General features: G+C 36.1%; 1 protein-coding gene across 2 annotated transcripts in view; it reads left to right on the forward strand.

Moving 5' to 3' along the window:
- Lrig2 (leucine rich repeats and immunoglobulin like domains 2) overlaps positions 1-17,848 on the forward strand; it is a 48,681-nt gene that overhangs the window by 25,051 nt on the left and 5,782 nt on the right. The window contains exons 11-16 of one of the 2 annotated variants that reach the window (XM_026394148.2): positions 177-245; positions 10,156-10,319; positions 12,592-12,912; positions 13,540-13,821; positions 15,507-15,956; positions 16,453-16,602. In XM_026394148.2, the coding sequence (XP_026249933.1) occupies positions 177-245; positions 10,156-10,319; positions 12,592-12,912; positions 13,540-13,821; positions 15,507-15,956; positions 16,453-16,602 (1,436 nt within the window). Of the gene's footprint in view, positions 1-176; positions 246-10,155; positions 10,320-12,591; positions 12,913-13,539; positions 13,822-15,506; positions 15,957-16,452; positions 16,603-17,848 lie in introns of those variants that run through there. The other variant, XM_026394149.2, reaches the window with a different exon arrangement.

A 17,848-nucleotide genomic window follows, 5' to 3' on the forward strand; every position in this document is an offset into this window, starting at 1 on the left:
GTGAAACTCTGTTTCAAATAAAAATGAAGGGCCGGGGGCCATAGTTCAGTGGTAAAGCATCTCTGGATTCAACTCTCAGTACAAAAAGAAAACAATAATAACAACAAAAAGTCAAGTGTTTGTGTAACTTAATTGTAGAAATGTGACTGGCAATGTTTCATTTCTCTTCATTTCAGAGATTTGAACAACAATGCTATAATGTCTATCCAAGAAAATGCTTTTTCTCAGACTCACTTGAAAGAACTGTAAGTAACTTAAGTGTTTTCTTTTATAAATTTTAAAAAATCACCAGATTACTATCCATGCTTGTGCTTTTTTTTTTTTTTTTTAATGCTTGTGCTTTGAAGTGTGATGAAGGTGACCCAAATGTTTCCAAAAGTGTGCCATTCAGGCAGGAAAAAAGAAAGTGTAATACTCGATTATTTTAGTGCCTACCTGTAATTTAAAAATAATCAGTGCAAAGTTCAGAGTGTGTGACACTAAGACCTTCTCTTTTTGTTTGTGCGGGTTAAAATTAAGGAATCAATGTGATTTTGTCCTTTAATTTATGAGTTGAACTAAGCTTTTGTTGTAATTGTCAGAAAGGATGTCTTTACTCTGCTCAAATTACTAAAACGTTCAAATACTATTAATAGTTGCAATAGAAAAATTTATTTTTATATTCTTTTTCATTCATGATTTCTTTTATTGGTTTAGAGATTTCCTGGGGATGGGGATGGCTAGTTGGGCATTAGTATTAATTATGATCTCTGATGATTTGAATATGCAGCCAGATGTCAGAACCACTGGACTCTAGCCATTTATTTTGCCTTGTCTGGAAGCTACACATAGGATTGTCTGGGTACCAGAACTGATTCATAATAAGATAATGATAGAAATTCAAAGTAAGCTTTTATGAAACTTAGAATAATTTGACATTACTGAGACACTTTTGTTGTAGTTTATGTAATTATTGATTTATAGTGGGCTGGGAATTTTGAAAAGTGGTTCTGGACACAATTTGAGATAAAATGGAAACTTGTGAGTTTTTGTACTTCATGGGTTCAAATTCTTGCTGTATTCTTTACAGCCTATGACAGTGGGCATATATTGTCAAGCCTGAGACTCAGTGTCTCTTCTCAAAATGGAAATAGCACTTCCCTCAGGGTTATATGAAAATAAAATGAGATAATTTGTTTAGTAAAATTTTCTTTATCTACTGTGTAAGGTACTGTTCTGGATGCTGAAAGCATAATAGTAAACAAAGCGAAGTATTCTTATATAAATTTTACTAAGAAAGATAAATAATAAATCAGTAGATGGAGAATATCCCATCAGGTAATAAATTTTCTTAAGAAAAATAAAACCAGGTTAGAGGTGTGGGGATTGACAGGGATTACTATTTTAGATAAAGTAGTGAGAGGAGTCTCTTGTGAAAAATTGAGTGTTTGAACATGGATCTTAATGAAATGAAGCAGCAAAACATGTAAATATTGGATGAAGGGCTTTCTGGGCAGGGAGGAATAAATGAAATGGGGTCAAAGAGAAAAGCAGGAGCCAGATCATGTGGGTCCTAATAGGCTATGAGGAATGAGGATTTTTCTTTTTTCTAAATGCCTGAGGAAACTTTGGAGGTTTTTGAGAAAATGCTGAGCATAAAGTCTGGCACATAATAAAAGTTGACTAGGTAATATTAACCATAAAAATTTAAATATTATGGAAATCATTTTCTGTTAGATTAAAAAAAGTTTTGGGGGGTAGTGGAATATCTTGATATTTTCAATTATTTTTCCTAGCCTTAGTTAACTTGTTAGGACACAGCTTACTGCAAATAACTTTTATCTCTGTTTTGAATGCCGGTAAGAAAAGTTTGATAATTATAATTTGAGGGCCAGCAAGAAAGTTTTGACAATTGTTATAAGAACCCAATTTAAGAAATAATTTCGATAGTAGCTGAAAGCAAATATTGTAGTTTCAATCTTCAGAGTTTCATTTAGTAATTTAGAGTTGTCATAAAGATTTTTCTTGACCAAACTTTAGTCAGGTTCTTCAATCTCATAGGACTGTGTACTTTTATGTAAAATCAATTTTACCAGTTGCTAAACCAGTTTAGCAGTAACCTGTCCAGTAATGTGGTTAACCTAGGGTACCCTTGATAGCTGATCAGGTTTCTCAGGTTTTTTGTTCTAAATCATTTCCCAGTTGATGTCTGATTGCCCTGGCCTGTCTTCAGCAAGAATCCTGTTAGGTTGGTTTAGCCAAAAATCCCCTTCCCCCTTCTTCTCCTTCTACTTCTTCTAGTTCCCCACCCTTTCTCTATACTTCTTAATAATTTTCCATTTACTGACCCCATCTACTTCTTGGCTATAAAATCCCCGGTTGCCCATGGTTATTTATAGTTGAGCCTAGTTATCTCTCCCTCTTTGCAAAATCCTGCTGCATTATTCTCTATACCTATCGAGATGGTCTTGAATATCAAGTCTGCTTTACCATGATGCTTTAACAAGTATCATTGAGTAACTTTTTCTTTAACAGTTTTGGTGCTGTGGCTCGGATAGGATCAGATTCATCATTGGACCCCCGGACCTCTCACCCAGGACCCCAAGTGTACTCCTTGAAGCATTTGTTTTCATTCCTGACTGATTGATCGGGGATCCAATGGTGAGTCAGACTGGTCAACCATTGCTCCGGACAAATGTCCGTTGAAGCTGGTAAGGAGAGATTTTGATTCTGAAGAGTCTGATACTTTAGGAAGCTGGGATGAATGCCAGACTTCTTTTGAATGGTATCTGCTAGACTGGAAGGTCTTCTTTCTGGCTGTCTTTCCCTTGGGTATTATTCCCTTGCTGCCTGGGCTGGAAATCCTTCCTGGCACTCTGAGAGGCCTGTCTGTTCCCCCTATTGGATTCAGTCTTGTCTCATGTGAACCTTTCTGTCACCTGACTTACTTCTTGAATCCTCTGCCGATTATGTGCTCTGCTAATTCTGTCTACCTCCTTCTTGTTGGAACTTCATTGGCCTCTTTGGGAAGCTTAAGAGCTCCTCTAAAATTCTTACTTCTCATTGCTGTTGTTCTCCTTTCTCTTTAACCACCTTTAATTTTCTCTCCATTTCCCTAGAGTCATTTGATAGGCTCCCCTGCAAATCCCTACTTCCTATATCCTTCAGTTCACTTCTGTCAGACCTTTTCTTTCCCACTACAGCCTCTGAATCACTTGAACTCTGCCTTCCTGTCCTCCATTGGGGGCTCTCAAGGGATTAGAGACCATAGAAATAGCCTCTTGAGGCTGAAAACAAAAATGGCTGAATGAAAATAGAATAAATATTTTATTTATACTCAGATGGGCTTTAGAGATACTCTGATAGTCCCTAGATATCTCTTTAGCCGTCATAAGATCATGTATCAAGCAAAAGAAAATCTTAAATGTCTCCTTCACAAATATAACAATTCCCTCTCATCTACAAGGGATATGTTCCAAGACCCACAGTGGATGCTTGAAATGAGGATTGTACCAAACCTATCTATACTGTACTTTTTCTTATGTCTTGCAACATTGCCACATAGTACCAAAGTTTGTCTGTCCTTCCATGTTTATGACCTGGTGCCTCCTTTGCGTCGTTATTCTTGTCCTCTGAGACATTATCAAGTAATATAGGGATTACTTGAACACAAGTACCATGATAACACAGTTGATCTGATAACTTAAGATGACTACTAAGTGGATAGCATATACAGTGTGGCTACACTACACAAAGGGATGATTCATGTCCTGGTTGGAACAATGGGAGATTTTATCATGCTATACACAATGGCACACAATTTAAAATTCATGAATTGTTTCTTTCTGGATTTTTCTATGTAATATTTTTGACTATGGGTAACAAACTGGAAAGTAAAACCATAGATAAGAAGGTGGACTACTGTATTGGTAAACAAGTGATTTTTATCCATTTTTGTCAGAAACGTAACTTAGTGGGTTTTCTTTTTGGTGCTGGGAATTGAACCTAGGGCCTTCTGCTTGCTGAACATGAGCTCTGCCACTGAGCTTTACTCCTGGCCTGTAGTTTTGTTTTTTAATTTAATTTTTTTTTATTGTTGGTTGTTCAAAACATTACATAGTTCTTGATATATCATATTTCACATTTTGATTCAAGCGGGTTATGAACTCCCATTTTACCCCGTATACAGCTTGCAGAATCACATTAATTTTTTTTTTTTAAATGCCAGAGATCAAATGCAGGGCCTCCTCATCTAAGCAAGGAGCTATGTCCACAGCCCTCTACAATATTTTTAATGCTTGCCTTTATCAACAAAAAAGATAATGAATATGATAGACTAGCTTTATTTAACGTCTCATGAAATTTTTACAAACAGTTGAAGCATAATTGTTAAGTAAGGCCTGGGGATATGGCTCAAGCTGTAGCGCGCTCACCTGGCATGCGTGCCGCCTGGGTTCGATCCTCAGTACCACATACAAACAAAGATGTTTTGTCCCCCGGAAAACTAAAAAATAAATATTAAAAAATTCTCTCTCTCTCTCAAAAAAAATTAAGTAAATTAAGTAGATATAAGTGGAATAAAAGTTTATAAATGAACTTTTTAACAATAATTGTTTTTTTAAAAATTTTTATTTTTTTAGTCATACATGACATAGAATGCATTTTGACATATAATACATACATGGAATGTACATAACATCAATCAAATTCTCTATTCTGCTGCCCTTCCTATCCTCCCTCCTCCTCCCCTCCTCTCCCATCTTTTCTCTCTATCCAATCTAATGTGACACACTTTTTTAAAAAGTTTTTCTCATTACAACATCATATATGTATTCTGTATAACAGTGAGGTTCTCCTTCCATCTTCTGTGTAACTCCCCTTCTCCCTCTTTTTCCCTCCCACCTCTCTTCCCTATTTAGTGGTAGTCTTCTTCTCATGCTCTTCCTCCCTACCCCATTTTGAGTCACCCCCCTTATATCAGAGAAGACATTCGGCATTTGTTTTTTAGGGATTGGCTAACTTCACTTAGCATAATCTGCTCTAATGCCATCCATTTGCCTGCAAATACCATGATTTTATTATTTTTTAGTGCTGAGTAATATTCCATTGTGTATAAATGCCACATTTTTAATCCATTCATCTATTGAAGGGCATCTAGGTTGGTTCCACATTCTAGCTATTGTGAATTGTGCTGCTATAAACATTGATGTGGCTGTGTCCCTGTAGTATGCTCTTCTTAAGTCTTTTGAGTACTACTTGAAAATAGTTTGAAAAACCTGTTTGGTATCTTAAAACATTAAAGCTGTACCATTGCTGGGCATGGTGGCACTCAGCATTTTGGGAGGCTGAGACAGGAGGCTCACGAGTTCAAAGCCAGCCTCATCATTGGCGAGGCTCTACGCAACTCAGTGACCCTGTCTCTAAATTAAATATACAAAATAGGGCTGGAGATGCAGTTCAGTGGTCGAGTGCCCCTGAGTTCAATCCCCTGTACCTCCCTGCCCCCCCCCAAAAAAGCTGTACTGCTAAGTAAATGGTTATTTATTGAATATGTAGATCATTTACCAAACTGAGATATCAATTGCTGAATATAAGTCTAAATTTATCTACTTTTGGCTTTTTAGATTTTATAGAAAACCAGGTATATTTGGATTAAAAATGTGACCTGTACAACTCTGATTAAGCATATGCTTCTAAAAATTATAACAAGATATATTCATAAATCTTAATTTATAGAATATTGGTGTATTGCAGTTTACCTTTTTTATTTCCTAGTTTTCATTAGAAATAAAGATTATGAAATGTCAGCAATTCTAATTAATTTATGCAAATGAATAATGGTAAGAATGTGTAAGATCTGAAGATATAGTTCATTGAGGGAAAAAATAATTTATGTTAGTATGGAGATTGTTGTTGTTTATTTTTTTGCAGTGCTGGGAACTTTACAAATAAGCTACATCCCTAATCCCTTTTTTTTTAAATAGGGCACAAGAACTGAATGGATATAGGAGGTTGGGATGAGACAGAATTATCTCATGTGGTTAAACTGTCTACAATTGAATGATTTATTATTATAATGGGAGGTGTGTGTGTGTCTCTGACTCTGTCTTGTCTCTCTTTCTCCCTCCCCCTGTCTCCTGTCCTGGGGATTGAATTTAGGGATATTCTATCACTGAACTATATCCTCAGTTATTTTATCAAAATTTGAGACTGAGTCTTGTTAGATTGCTTAGGGTCTTGCTAAATTGCTGAGGCTGGCCTGGAATTTGAGATTCTCCTGCCTCAGCCTCTTGGATCTCTGGAATTGTAGGCTTGTATCAACACATCTGGCTTATAAAGGTTTTATTTATTCATTTGGTACTGGGGATTGAACCCAGGGGTACTTTACCATTGAGCTAATCCCCTACTTTTTTGTTTTACTTTTTATTTTGAGATAGTGTCTTGCCGAGTTGCTAAGAACCTTGCTCAGTTGCTGAAGTTGGCCTTAAACTTGTGATCCTCCTGTCTAAGCCTCTCAAGTAGCTGGGATTACTGGCATGTACCACTGCATCTGGCCTTATAATTTTTTTTTAACTTTTTTTTTTTACTTATAACTGGACACAATATCTTTATTATATTTATTTATTTTTATGTGGTGCTGAGGCTCGAACCCAGGGCCTCACATGTGCTAGGTGAGCACTTTACCGCTGAGCCACAACCCCAGCCCCTTTATTAACAGTTTTTAATATCAGTAGTGCGTCTGTGAAAAATTAAATCTAATTTTATTTTAGCAAAGATGTGTTTTCTTTTTATTTTATTTTTTTGGTACTGGGAATTGAACCCAGTGGTACTTAACCACTAAGCCACATCCCCAGCCCTTTTTATATTTTATAGAGACAGGGTCTTGCTAAGTTGCTGAGGCTGGCTTTGAACTCACAAGATCCTCCTGCCACAGCCTCCCAGCTGCTGGGATTATAGGTATGTGCCAGTGTGCCTGGCCTGACAGTTGATTTGAACAAACTATTATAGTAACTCTGGTGAAAAAAATTTTTAATTGCAAAGCTTTGGTTGCTTTTTGGTTACTTGAAATCTTAAATTACAGTACTTTTTTTTGAACTGGGGATTGAACGCAAGGGCGCTTAACCACCAAGCTACATCCCCAGCCCTTTTTATTTTTTGAGACAAGGTCTCACCAAGTTGCTGAGGCTGGCTTTGAACTTGTGATTCTTCTGCCTCAACTTCAAGAGCTGCTTGGGATTACAGATGTGCACTACTGTGCCTGGCTATACTACTTTTTAGGTCAACATTTATTAAAATCTGTGCTTTTTAGTATTACTTGCATTGCTTTTTATGAATATATTTAGGTAGACGAAAGAGTTATATATAAATTGAAAAACAGTTTTCATTACAATTATATACTTATAGTAGAAAAATTATAAAATACAGTTAAACCAAGAAGGAGAGAAAGAGTCCTGAATCCTCACTACTCAAAGACCTGTTAATATTTTGGTGTGTATTTCAAACACTTACTGGGAGAATGCAGTATACTCTATTAGGTGCTTGTGTGCAGGGTCTGTTAGTATATGAAGGATGGAAAGCAAAAGAAATACAAGTGAAGAAACTACTGTGAATTAAGTATTTTATGTGGCCAGCTACTGTGCTAAATGCTTTATTAAAAATGATTTTTTGAGGTAAACATTCTCATTTTTATTTTTCAGAAATAAAAACTGGGATTTTGGAGCATGTAGTATGTTGTCTAAGGTTGGTCGTGGAGTTAGGATATGAGCGCAGTTTATATTAAACCTAAGAAAACATAAACCAAACCATGTCACTCCTCTAAGCCTTTCAGTGTCTTCCTGATACATTGAGGGCTTAAAAAGTAAAACTGAAGTTATTTTTAGTTGTAGATGAACACAATACTTTTGTTTATTTAAGGTTTTTGTTTCTTTGTTTTTTGTTTTTTAAGTGTGGTGCTGGGGATCAAATCCAGTACCTCATGTGCTAGGCAAGTGCTCTACCACTTAGCCTCAGCCCCAGCCCTGAAGTTCTTTCATTAGTTTATTTACTTTTGGGTACTGGGATTGAACCCAGGGTTACCTTACCACTGAGCTACTTTCCCAGCCCTTTTCATTTTGAGACAGGATCTCACCAAGTTGCTTGGGGCCTTGCTAAATTGGAGCTGGCCTCAGACTTGTGATCCTTCTGCCTCAGTCTCTTGAGTAGCTGGGATTACAGGTGTGCATCACTGTGCCTGGCTCCTTTCGTTAGTTTATAATGCACTTATTCCCTGCCCAGCCCTCTGACTTCATTCCTGTCACTATCCCTTTGCTTTATACTAGATGATCTCCTTGCCTTTTTGGGGGGATGTGAGGGGCTGGTGGTCTTGCTATGTTGCCCAGGCTGGTCTTAAATTCCTAGGCTCAAGGGATCCTCCTTCCTCGGTTTCCTGAGTGCGGGACTATAGGTGAGTGTCACCACACCCAGCTGGCCTCATTGATTTTGGTAGAGCAAACTAAGCTTATCTGCCTCAAGTTCTTTGCATGTGGTTTCCTCTATCTGGGTGGGATACTCTTAAGTCAGATCTTTGCACCATCTGCCCTTTCACCACTTTCAGGTCTTTGACCAACTGCCATCTCTTCAAAAAACTTTTCCTGACTACTTTATCTAAACTAGTAGCTTCTGTCTCTTATGTCTTTGCCTAGCTTTGTTTTTCTTCATGGCACTTAACACTTTTCTGACATTGTATTTTGCATTTATTTATTGCTAATTTCTGACATTGTATTTTGCATTTATTTATTGCTAATTTGACTCTAGATATGTACAAAAGCTCCATGAGGAGTTTGTGCCCAAGCCTAGAACAGTGCCTGGCATATAGTGATAGACTTTCAAATATTTCTCCATGAATGAATGAATGAATGAATGAATGAAAAGTACTTAAAAATTCTTAAATGCAAAAGGGAACTATGGTTTGTTTAGTTAAAATTACCCTTGAAATATGGATTTTTGAGTTACCCTTAAACACTCTGTGGAACAGACTTGTAGATACTTTATACCAGACTTTAAACCTAGATGAAGATTATGATCATACACACAAAGCAGGTTACAGTCTCAAAATTATTTGCTTTCCTTTCTTCTAAGTCATCAGGAGATTTAAGAGGTCATGGAGAATGGTGATTTTTCAGATATATGTTATACTCCTGTTGTAGGTCATAAATCATATTTTAGTGGCTCTTAGTCTAAGTTGCAGTAAACATTACCATAAGGCAGAAGTATTTTTAGTTTTGATGAAATTTGGAAATAATTGTATACTCTTTACAACAAAGATCTCTCACTGTTCTAAAATACATAGTGAGCCTTTGCCCTCTTTTCAAAATTTTCAAAAATTTAAACCTCAGAAGTTTAAAAGGGACAATGAATGCCCCCTACTTTGATTCACCAGTTATTAATTAATTTTTTTTTTTTTTTGCCACATTTATCTGTTTCCCTTCTTCCTCTTGTTGGCTCTGGGACTTGTTCTCACTTTTGCTTTCTTGCCACACACATGGATATTTGTATACACAATTGTTCTGTGTGTGTGACCATTTAAAAGCTGTAGACATCATAACACCAGTGTTTAGAAATAGTTCACAAATTTCCCTGTTGTCAAAAAATGTCTTTTTTAGATGTATTTTTTTCCAGTTAAGAATCATATTGGGCTGGGGCTGTAGCTCAGTTGTAGAGTGCCTGCCTTGCATGTGTGAGGCACCACTACAGGTATGCACCACTACTTTTGACTTCCTCAGCACCACATAAAAATGAATAAATAACGATATTGTGTTCATCTACAACTAAATAAATATTTTTTTAAAGAATCATTTTATTGGGTTATAGTGGCTTTTTAGTCTTCTTTAAAATGGTTCCCTCGGGGCTGGGGATGTGGCTCACTCGGTAGCATGCTCACCTGGCATGTGTGGGACGCTAGGTTCGATCCTCAGCACCACATAAAAATAAAATAAAGATGTGTCCACCGAAAACTAAAAATAAATATTTTTAAAAAATGGTTCCCTTGCTGTTGTTTCCCCCTTTTTGATGTTCTTCACTTTTAGGATTAGATTCAGATGAAACATTTTGGCAAGAAAAATGCATGAAGGTTTTAATACCGAAGAAACTTAATATTGAAAAGTAAAACAAAGGGTACTTTTCCTCTTTTTTCTGCAGGATTCTAAACACAAGCAGTTTGCTCTGTGACTGTCATTTGAAGTGGTTACTTCAATGGCTGATTGATAATAACTTTCATCATTCTGTAAATGTAAGCTGTGCACATCCTGAATGGCTAGCAGGGCAAAGCATCCTGAATGTGGACCTGAAAGATTTTGTCTGTGGTTTGTATTTTTGTCTTAAAATTTTATATATTACTTATTTAACTGTATTAACAGAATTAAAAAGAAAAGAACCACTAGCTTTCCCACTAGCATATCTATTTCCATTTTTCTGTGTTATTCTCTAACCTGGGTTTCAGTGATTATATTTTAATAATCATAGGTTAAATTTTGTGTTCTTTGATTTAATATTTCATAAGCAGTTTTTCCCTCTGTCATCTTACTTGTTTTTTCAGTGCTAGGAATCGAACCTAAAGCCTTGTACATCACTCTACCACTGAGCTATGTGCCCCAGTCCACCTCTGTGTATTCTTTATTTTTTTGAGATAGGTCTCACTATGTTGCCCAGGCTATCCTTGAATCTGGGCTTAAGTGATCCTTCTGCCGAATCAATAAGTATGATTTTTTTTTTTTACATGAATACTTATTGTAGGTCTTGAAAAGTGCCACAGGTATTCTAAAAAAAGAACACTAGTTGTGTTGTGACCAGCAGTGTATGTCGTCATCAGCAATGCTGTAATTATACATGTACAGCAAGTTTTATGTATAATAAGATACTGATTTCATGTGCTGTATTTTTAAATGCAGCTTTTTAAGACTGAAGGATTTTTTTTTTTTAAGACTTGAATTTTTTTTTTGTTTTGTTTTCTTGAGGGGATAGACATAGACAAGGTGTCTTGATTTTAATACTTATAATTTCTGGTATAAATCTTTTTCAACTTGGAAATTTTGCCTTTACATTCAAATTTCCTTTAAAGTAGAAGGAATGATTCTTAGCTTCACATGGAATAGTCATCCCTCAGCTTCCACAGGGGTTTGCTTCCAAGATCCTTGGATGTTTCAGTCCCTCATATAAAATGAGATAGTATTTGCATATAAATGCAATATCTGCATATTAATTAACTCTAAATTACTTAAGATACCTAATGTGATATAAATGCTATATAAATACTTACACTGTTTTATCTAAGGAATAATTTTAGGAATAAGAACAAAAGTCTGTACGTGTTCAGAACAAAATAATTTTTTCCTGTTATTTATTTTTTGGTACTGGGGATTGAACCCAGGGGCATTTTATCACTGAGGTATATCCCCAGCCCCTATTTTAATTTTGAGACAGGGTCTTGCTAAGTTGCTTAGGGACTCACTAAGTTGCTGAGGCTGGCTTCAAACTTGAAATCTTCCTGCCTTACCCTCCATATTGCTAGGATTATAGATGTGCACCACTACTTTTGACTTCCTCTGTTATTTTAATTCTTCCGTTGGTTGAATTCTTGGATGCAAAGCTCTTGGATATAGAGGGATGACTTTAGTACATCTGTGTTGCATGTTCATTTAGTACTCTTGTTTTGCCAGATCTAGTTTCACAATCTACTTAATTATACTTGGGGTGCTTGCAAGTTCAGGCCCACAAAATACTTCCATTGTTTTTACAAATTTTAAAGAAGGAAACAAAGAATCTAATAAAGACTAAGTTCTGCATATGTTGCTGCACATTTCTTTTTGATTTTAGTAATTAAATGTAGACATATCTCTTATTCTATCATTCTGCATATCACTTTTATACTGTGAAATATTATTCAGTAAAGATAATAGTTAAGAATTGATATGCAAACCTCTCTGAATCAACCCAGTAGCGTTACAGTTTATAAATCTATAGTTGATTAGTCAAGTCAGTCCTACACTAATCTTTAGTTGTACATTTGACATACTTGGATTTTTTTCACTATTTTAATGTTGTGAGTATTCACAGAGTACTGCCAAGTATTTTGTATTATTGATGGTAATCTGTGAAATAGAATAGTACATATCCCCATTTTCTATATTGGCATGGAAAGGGTAATAGTTATAATATATGTAATATATAATAAGAAAGGGATAATAGAATTAGAACTTGTCTTGAAATTCTAATCTAAGGTTTCTTTTTTTCTCCGCTAACTGGTAATGCTTAAGAAATACATTATAGGCACATAAGTGTCATGGATAGTAAAACTGGATCCTTATGTCAGGAGCCTGAGTTCCTGTCTAGGTTCTGCCAGTGACTTAATGACTTTGAGCAAGCTATTTACTTGCTCATTTACAGAAAATACTTTTCTGTAATGTTTCCCCCGTCTTTAAACAAAGGAATTGGACATCAGCTCTATAATCTTTTTCAACTTTAATATGCCACTGTATAAATAGAACTCACAGTTTTACGGTATTTGTTTTAAAATTGAATCTAAAGAAGTACAAGTAAATAATTAACATGTCTACTACTGCATTTTTCCCCCCTCAGATGATTTTCTCAAGCCACAGATAAGAACACATCCTGAATCCACAGTTGCTCTAAGAGGAGTTAATGTGTCTCTGACATGTACTGCAGTGAGTAGCAGTGATTCACCCATGTCCACTGTGTGGCGCAAAAATAGTGAAATCCTATATGATGTGGATATTGAGAATTTTGTTCGTTACCGGCAGCAAGCTGGAGAAGCTCTGGAATATACTAGTATTTTACATCTTTTCAATGTGAATTTCACAGATGAAGGAAAATACCAGTGTATTGTTACTAATCATTTTGGTTCCAATTATTCTCAAAAAGCCAAACTGACAGTGAATGGTAAGGAATTATGTTTCTTGACTATATTTAGTTTAGATTGGTATTATTGTCTAAGTTAGTCACAAAGAATCATTTTTGAAATTAATGCTCTTCTTTCTGTGGCTGGAAAAAAAACTTCAGGATAGCTTTATCTATTGCCTATTATGTTGTATGAATGTCACATTTTAGACTTTATGCAACCAAAAAAATGTATTTGTCTTCTGTGTTTCTTAGATTTTTAAAGACCTTTTTTTTTTTTTTTAAACATGCAGTTTCCTTGACCACTGTGTTGATGTTAGTTTAGGAAGCACCATTTAACTTCATACATATGAGAGTATTATTAAATATCAAGTTCTGAAATATGGAGTTCAGAAATGTTTGTGGCTTTCTGCTTTCCCTAATCCCATCAGGAAAATCACAGGCATGTCAGATATTCTAGAAGAGTTAGTTGTCACTGTGCTCTAAATACTCTTTTGAGTTTCTGAGAGGAAAGATGGCTTCTAAAGTTGTATTGACTGTCAATCCAGAGAGAATGTCTTCTCAAAGAAATGCATCATTTCAACAATTGATATCTTGCCTGTCAGATTGGCATGTTGTGTATATTTTTCCCTCTCCTGACTTTTTTCTTAATGATCTTTCTTGGAACAGAGATGCCATCTTTTCTGAAAACTCCAATGGATCTGACTATCCGCACTGGTGCCATGGCCAGATTAGAATGTGCTGCAGAGGGGCACCCTGTACCTCAGATTTCCTGGCAGAAAGATGGTGGTACTGACTTTCCTGCGGCTCGAGAAAGACGCATGCATGTCATGCCTGAGGATGATGTCTTCTTCATTGCCAATGTGAAAATAGAAGACATGGGAATCTATAGTTGCATGGCGCAAAATATAGCAGGAGGTCTCTCAGCAAATGCCTCTCTAACAGTTTTAGGTACATTAACTGCTTCAAGTATCCCTACTATTTTGGGAGCTTTTAAGAGCTGATTTTGTTTTGCAAATTATTATTATTTTGCAAAATAATTTTGAGATTTCAGTTGTGATTTTTTACCTTTGTTATTATTTTGTCACTTTATTTAAGTTATGTCAGCCTAGGATATTAGTGGGTCAGATAACTGAAATCTGGGGAAATGCTGAGGGCAGAATTAGGGTTCTTTTATCTCATAAATCGAAAATTCAGTCCCTTAATTTTATGTCTCCCTCTGTAATTTTTCTACTTTGTGTATTTTATTAACTTTTCAGAAAGCTCACATTGCAAGTCCTACTGTTTTTCTTAGAAATGTTCTAGCCATTCTCTAATGCTCCACATACTGTTTCACAAAGAACCTAAGATAATTTAATTATTTTCCCTTGTTAATTAAAAAATGCAACATATAACCGTTGTATTAACTCATTAGATTTTCTGTTTTCCCCTCTATTGTGCTTCATAATCCTGTATTCTGGCAAAATGTTTTTTCTTCAAATATCTCCCTTACTAGAATTTTTATTTATTTTCTTTCTTCTTATTAGAGTCCTATTCTCAAGTTTAAAGCAAATTCTTCTTTCTAGTTCTGTATTTCCCTAGATGGCAGGGTTTTTTAAAAGAAGTTTGTTAGATTTGTTACTTGTTTAATCAGAAAAATTAGTATTTTAAAATTTTAAGGTTACAGAAAATTTAGGTAGGGCTGGGGATGTGGCTCAAGCGGTAGGGTGCTCGCCTAGCATGCGTGCGGCCCAGGTTCGATCCTCAGCACCACCTACAAACAAAGATGTTGTGTCCGCCGAAAACTAAAAAGAAAAAAAAAGAAAATTTAGGTAAGTCACTCATATTTTAGCATATTCTAAACATTTTTAAAATTTATTTTTATGTAGTTAAGTATTTATACCTTTTTTTAGTTTAATATTGTATTACAAGGATTACCTTGTCATTAAAAGAAAGTCTTCATAAAGAATCATGTGACTCTAATTATTTTCTTGAAGAGCGATTTTTAGATATGTCCTTATACTTTTAAATTGCAGTTGATTTTGTAATAAACTTCTTTGCATATAACTTTTTTAGTTTTTTGGGAGAGCATGCCCAAAGTAGAAATGTTGAGATGAAATTTAGGTTTTCGAGCTTCTGTTGTTTGTTTGTTGTTGTGCAGGGGAGTCAAACCCAGGACCTTGTACATACTAGACAAGCGCTCTACCACTGAGCTGTACCCCAGCCTCAATTTAAGTTTTTTTTTGGGGGGGGTGGTCTGAAACATATTCTAAGATAGAATTATAATAGAATTATTATATTAGAAGATTCTTTTTTTATTATTAGTTATTCAAAACATTACAAGGCTCTTGACACATCATATTTCATACATTTGATTCAAGTGGATTATGAATTCCCATTTTTAGAAGATTCTAATTTTCCCATTAGTCAAATTCAGTAGGATTTAGAGAATACAATTGTCTAACTTTTTTTTTTTTTTTTAAGAGAGAGAATTTTAATATTTATTTTTTTAGTTTTCGGCAGACACAACATCTTTGTATGTGGTGCTGAGGATCGAACCCAGGCCGCACGCATGCCAGGCGAGCGCGCTACTGCTTGAGCCACATCCCCAGCCCCAACAATTGCCTAACTTGATATTTTAAATGTTTCCCTTTTAGAGACACCCTCATTTATTAGACCTCTGGAAGACAAGACAGTAACCCGAGGTGAAACTGCTGTATTACAGTGCATAGCTGGAGGAAGTCCTGCTCCACGCCTCAATTGGACTAAAGATGATGGACCACTGCTGGTGACAGAGAGACACTTCTTTGCTGCCGCCAACCAGCTTCTCATCATTGTAGATGCTGGACTAGAAGATGCCGGGAAATATACCTGTATCATGTCTAATACACTTGGGACAGAACGTGGCCATATTTACCTAAATGTCATTTCATCCCCCAATTGTGACTCTTCTCAGAGTAGCATTGGGCATGAAGATGATGGCTGGACTACAGTTGGCATTGTCATCATTGTTGTGGTCTGCTGTGTTGTGGGCACCTCTTTGATCTGGGTCATTGTTATTTACCATATGAGAAGGAAAAGTGAAGACTATAGTATCACAAACACAGGTGAGTGGTACCCAGATGATATCTGTGACTTAATACTGGAGTCAAGAATGTAGTGCAGGGCTGGGGTTGTGGCTCAGTGGTAGAGCGTTGGCCTTGCAAGCATGAAGCACTGGGTTTGATCCTCAGCACCATATAAAAATAAATAAATAAAATGAAGATTGTATCTATCTACAACTAAAAAAAAAAATTTATAAAAAAAGAATGTAGAGTAGGATTTATTAAGTACAAAAACTTAGGAGCCTATGATACATTATACCTAATATAGGCATAAGGAAGTTTTTCTGTTAAAATTTGCAGTTTCCTTGATATAACAACCTATTTGAGGAATTAGTTCTATCATAGTTTTTCTGAAGGGGAACAGTGGTGCCCTTTTTTCCCCACCCCTGGCCAGCTGTATCAGAGTAGAGCACATTGAGAAAATAGCCTTCAGAGTGTTGGCTTTAACTGGGTAACTTTATTTAAAAGTTACAGGTGTCTTTTTTTTTTTTTTAATCAGAGGAGCTCAATTTGCCTGCAGACATTCCTAGTTACTTGTCTTCCCAAGGAACACTGTCTGAGCCACAGGAAGGATACAGCAACTCTGAGGCAGGCAGTCACCAGCAGCTCATGCCTCCTGCCAGTGGATATATACACAAAGGCACTGATGGTAAGGATTTATGTTTATGCTTACAACTTCAGCCTGTCCTGTCATTTGTTTTTCAGTGTTCAATTTCCCCATTAATCTGAAGTAATATTTTATTTTTTACCTTTTGGTACCAGGGATTTAACCCAGGGCACTTTGCCACTGAGTTATAGCCCCAGTCTTTTTTAATTTTTTACTTCAAGATAGGGCCTCACTAAATTCTGAGGTTGGCTTCAAACTTGTGATCCTCCTGCCTTAGCCTCCCAAGTCACTGGGATTACAGGTTCATACCACACCTGGCTCTGAGCAATATTTTAAAGTGAAAATATTTAGCATCATGCAAAATAGGATAAAAGTTGACCAGAGTCTTAATAAAAGACTTTTCAGGGAGGAGCATCCCTCAGATCACATCCAAGGGAAGTTAGTGTCTCCTGCTAACATGTAGATAATCAGTAAAGTTTAAAGTGCAACAGTGTTCAAAGCTAGCCTCAGCAAGGATGAGGTGCTAAGCAACTCAGTGAGACCCTGTTTCTAAATAAAATACAAAATAGGGCTGGGGATGTGGCTGGTACAAAAAAATAAATAAATAAAGTACAACAGTGGTTCTCATTCATCATATAATGAAGAACATCAGAGAGATAAACATATCCTAATTAAATGGACCTGACTTCTCAATCCTACTTCTCACCCTTACTTCTCAAGACTCTTGTTTCCATAGGGAGTGCCAAAACATGGGGAGATGAATGAAGGAATAGAAAGACTGTATTTGATCCTGAGTCCTTCCTGTTTCTAGCTCTATGACTATGAACATATTACTTTAGATCTGCTCTTTACTTTATTAAACTTTTACTTCTATCACCACATGCTTGTCAGGCAGGACTTAGACTAGGGATAATTTTAGCAGTTAGTATTGCTAACCTCTTGACTTTTAAAAGTAACATGGTCTCTCATGAAGTAAAGTCATCCTAAACTCCTTGTTGTCTGCTTTAATTTGCTTAGGCTAAGCATGTATCTTTTGGCATAGTGCAAGCCCTGTCTTGGATCCCTTTGAACTTGACTTATCCGGGCTGGGCAGAGATGGTTTAACATAATATTCAAGAGTGTGGGCTCTAAAGCCAGAGGGCCTGGGTTTTTCACTCTGGCAACATTACTTCTGTCATGTTCTGTAGTTACCTTATCTATAAAGTGGGGATAATGATAGTACCTACCATGTGAGGATATTGTGAAGATTAAATGAGTCCATTCACAGATTTTGAAACTTCATCTTGTT

Source organism: Urocitellus parryii, chromosome 11 (genome assembly GCF_045843805.1).
Source record: "Urocitellus parryii isolate mUroPar1 chromosome 11, mUroPar1.hap1, whole genome shotgun sequence".
NCBI lineage: Eukaryota > Metazoa > Chordata > Mammalia > Rodentia > Sciuridae > Urocitellus > Urocitellus parryii.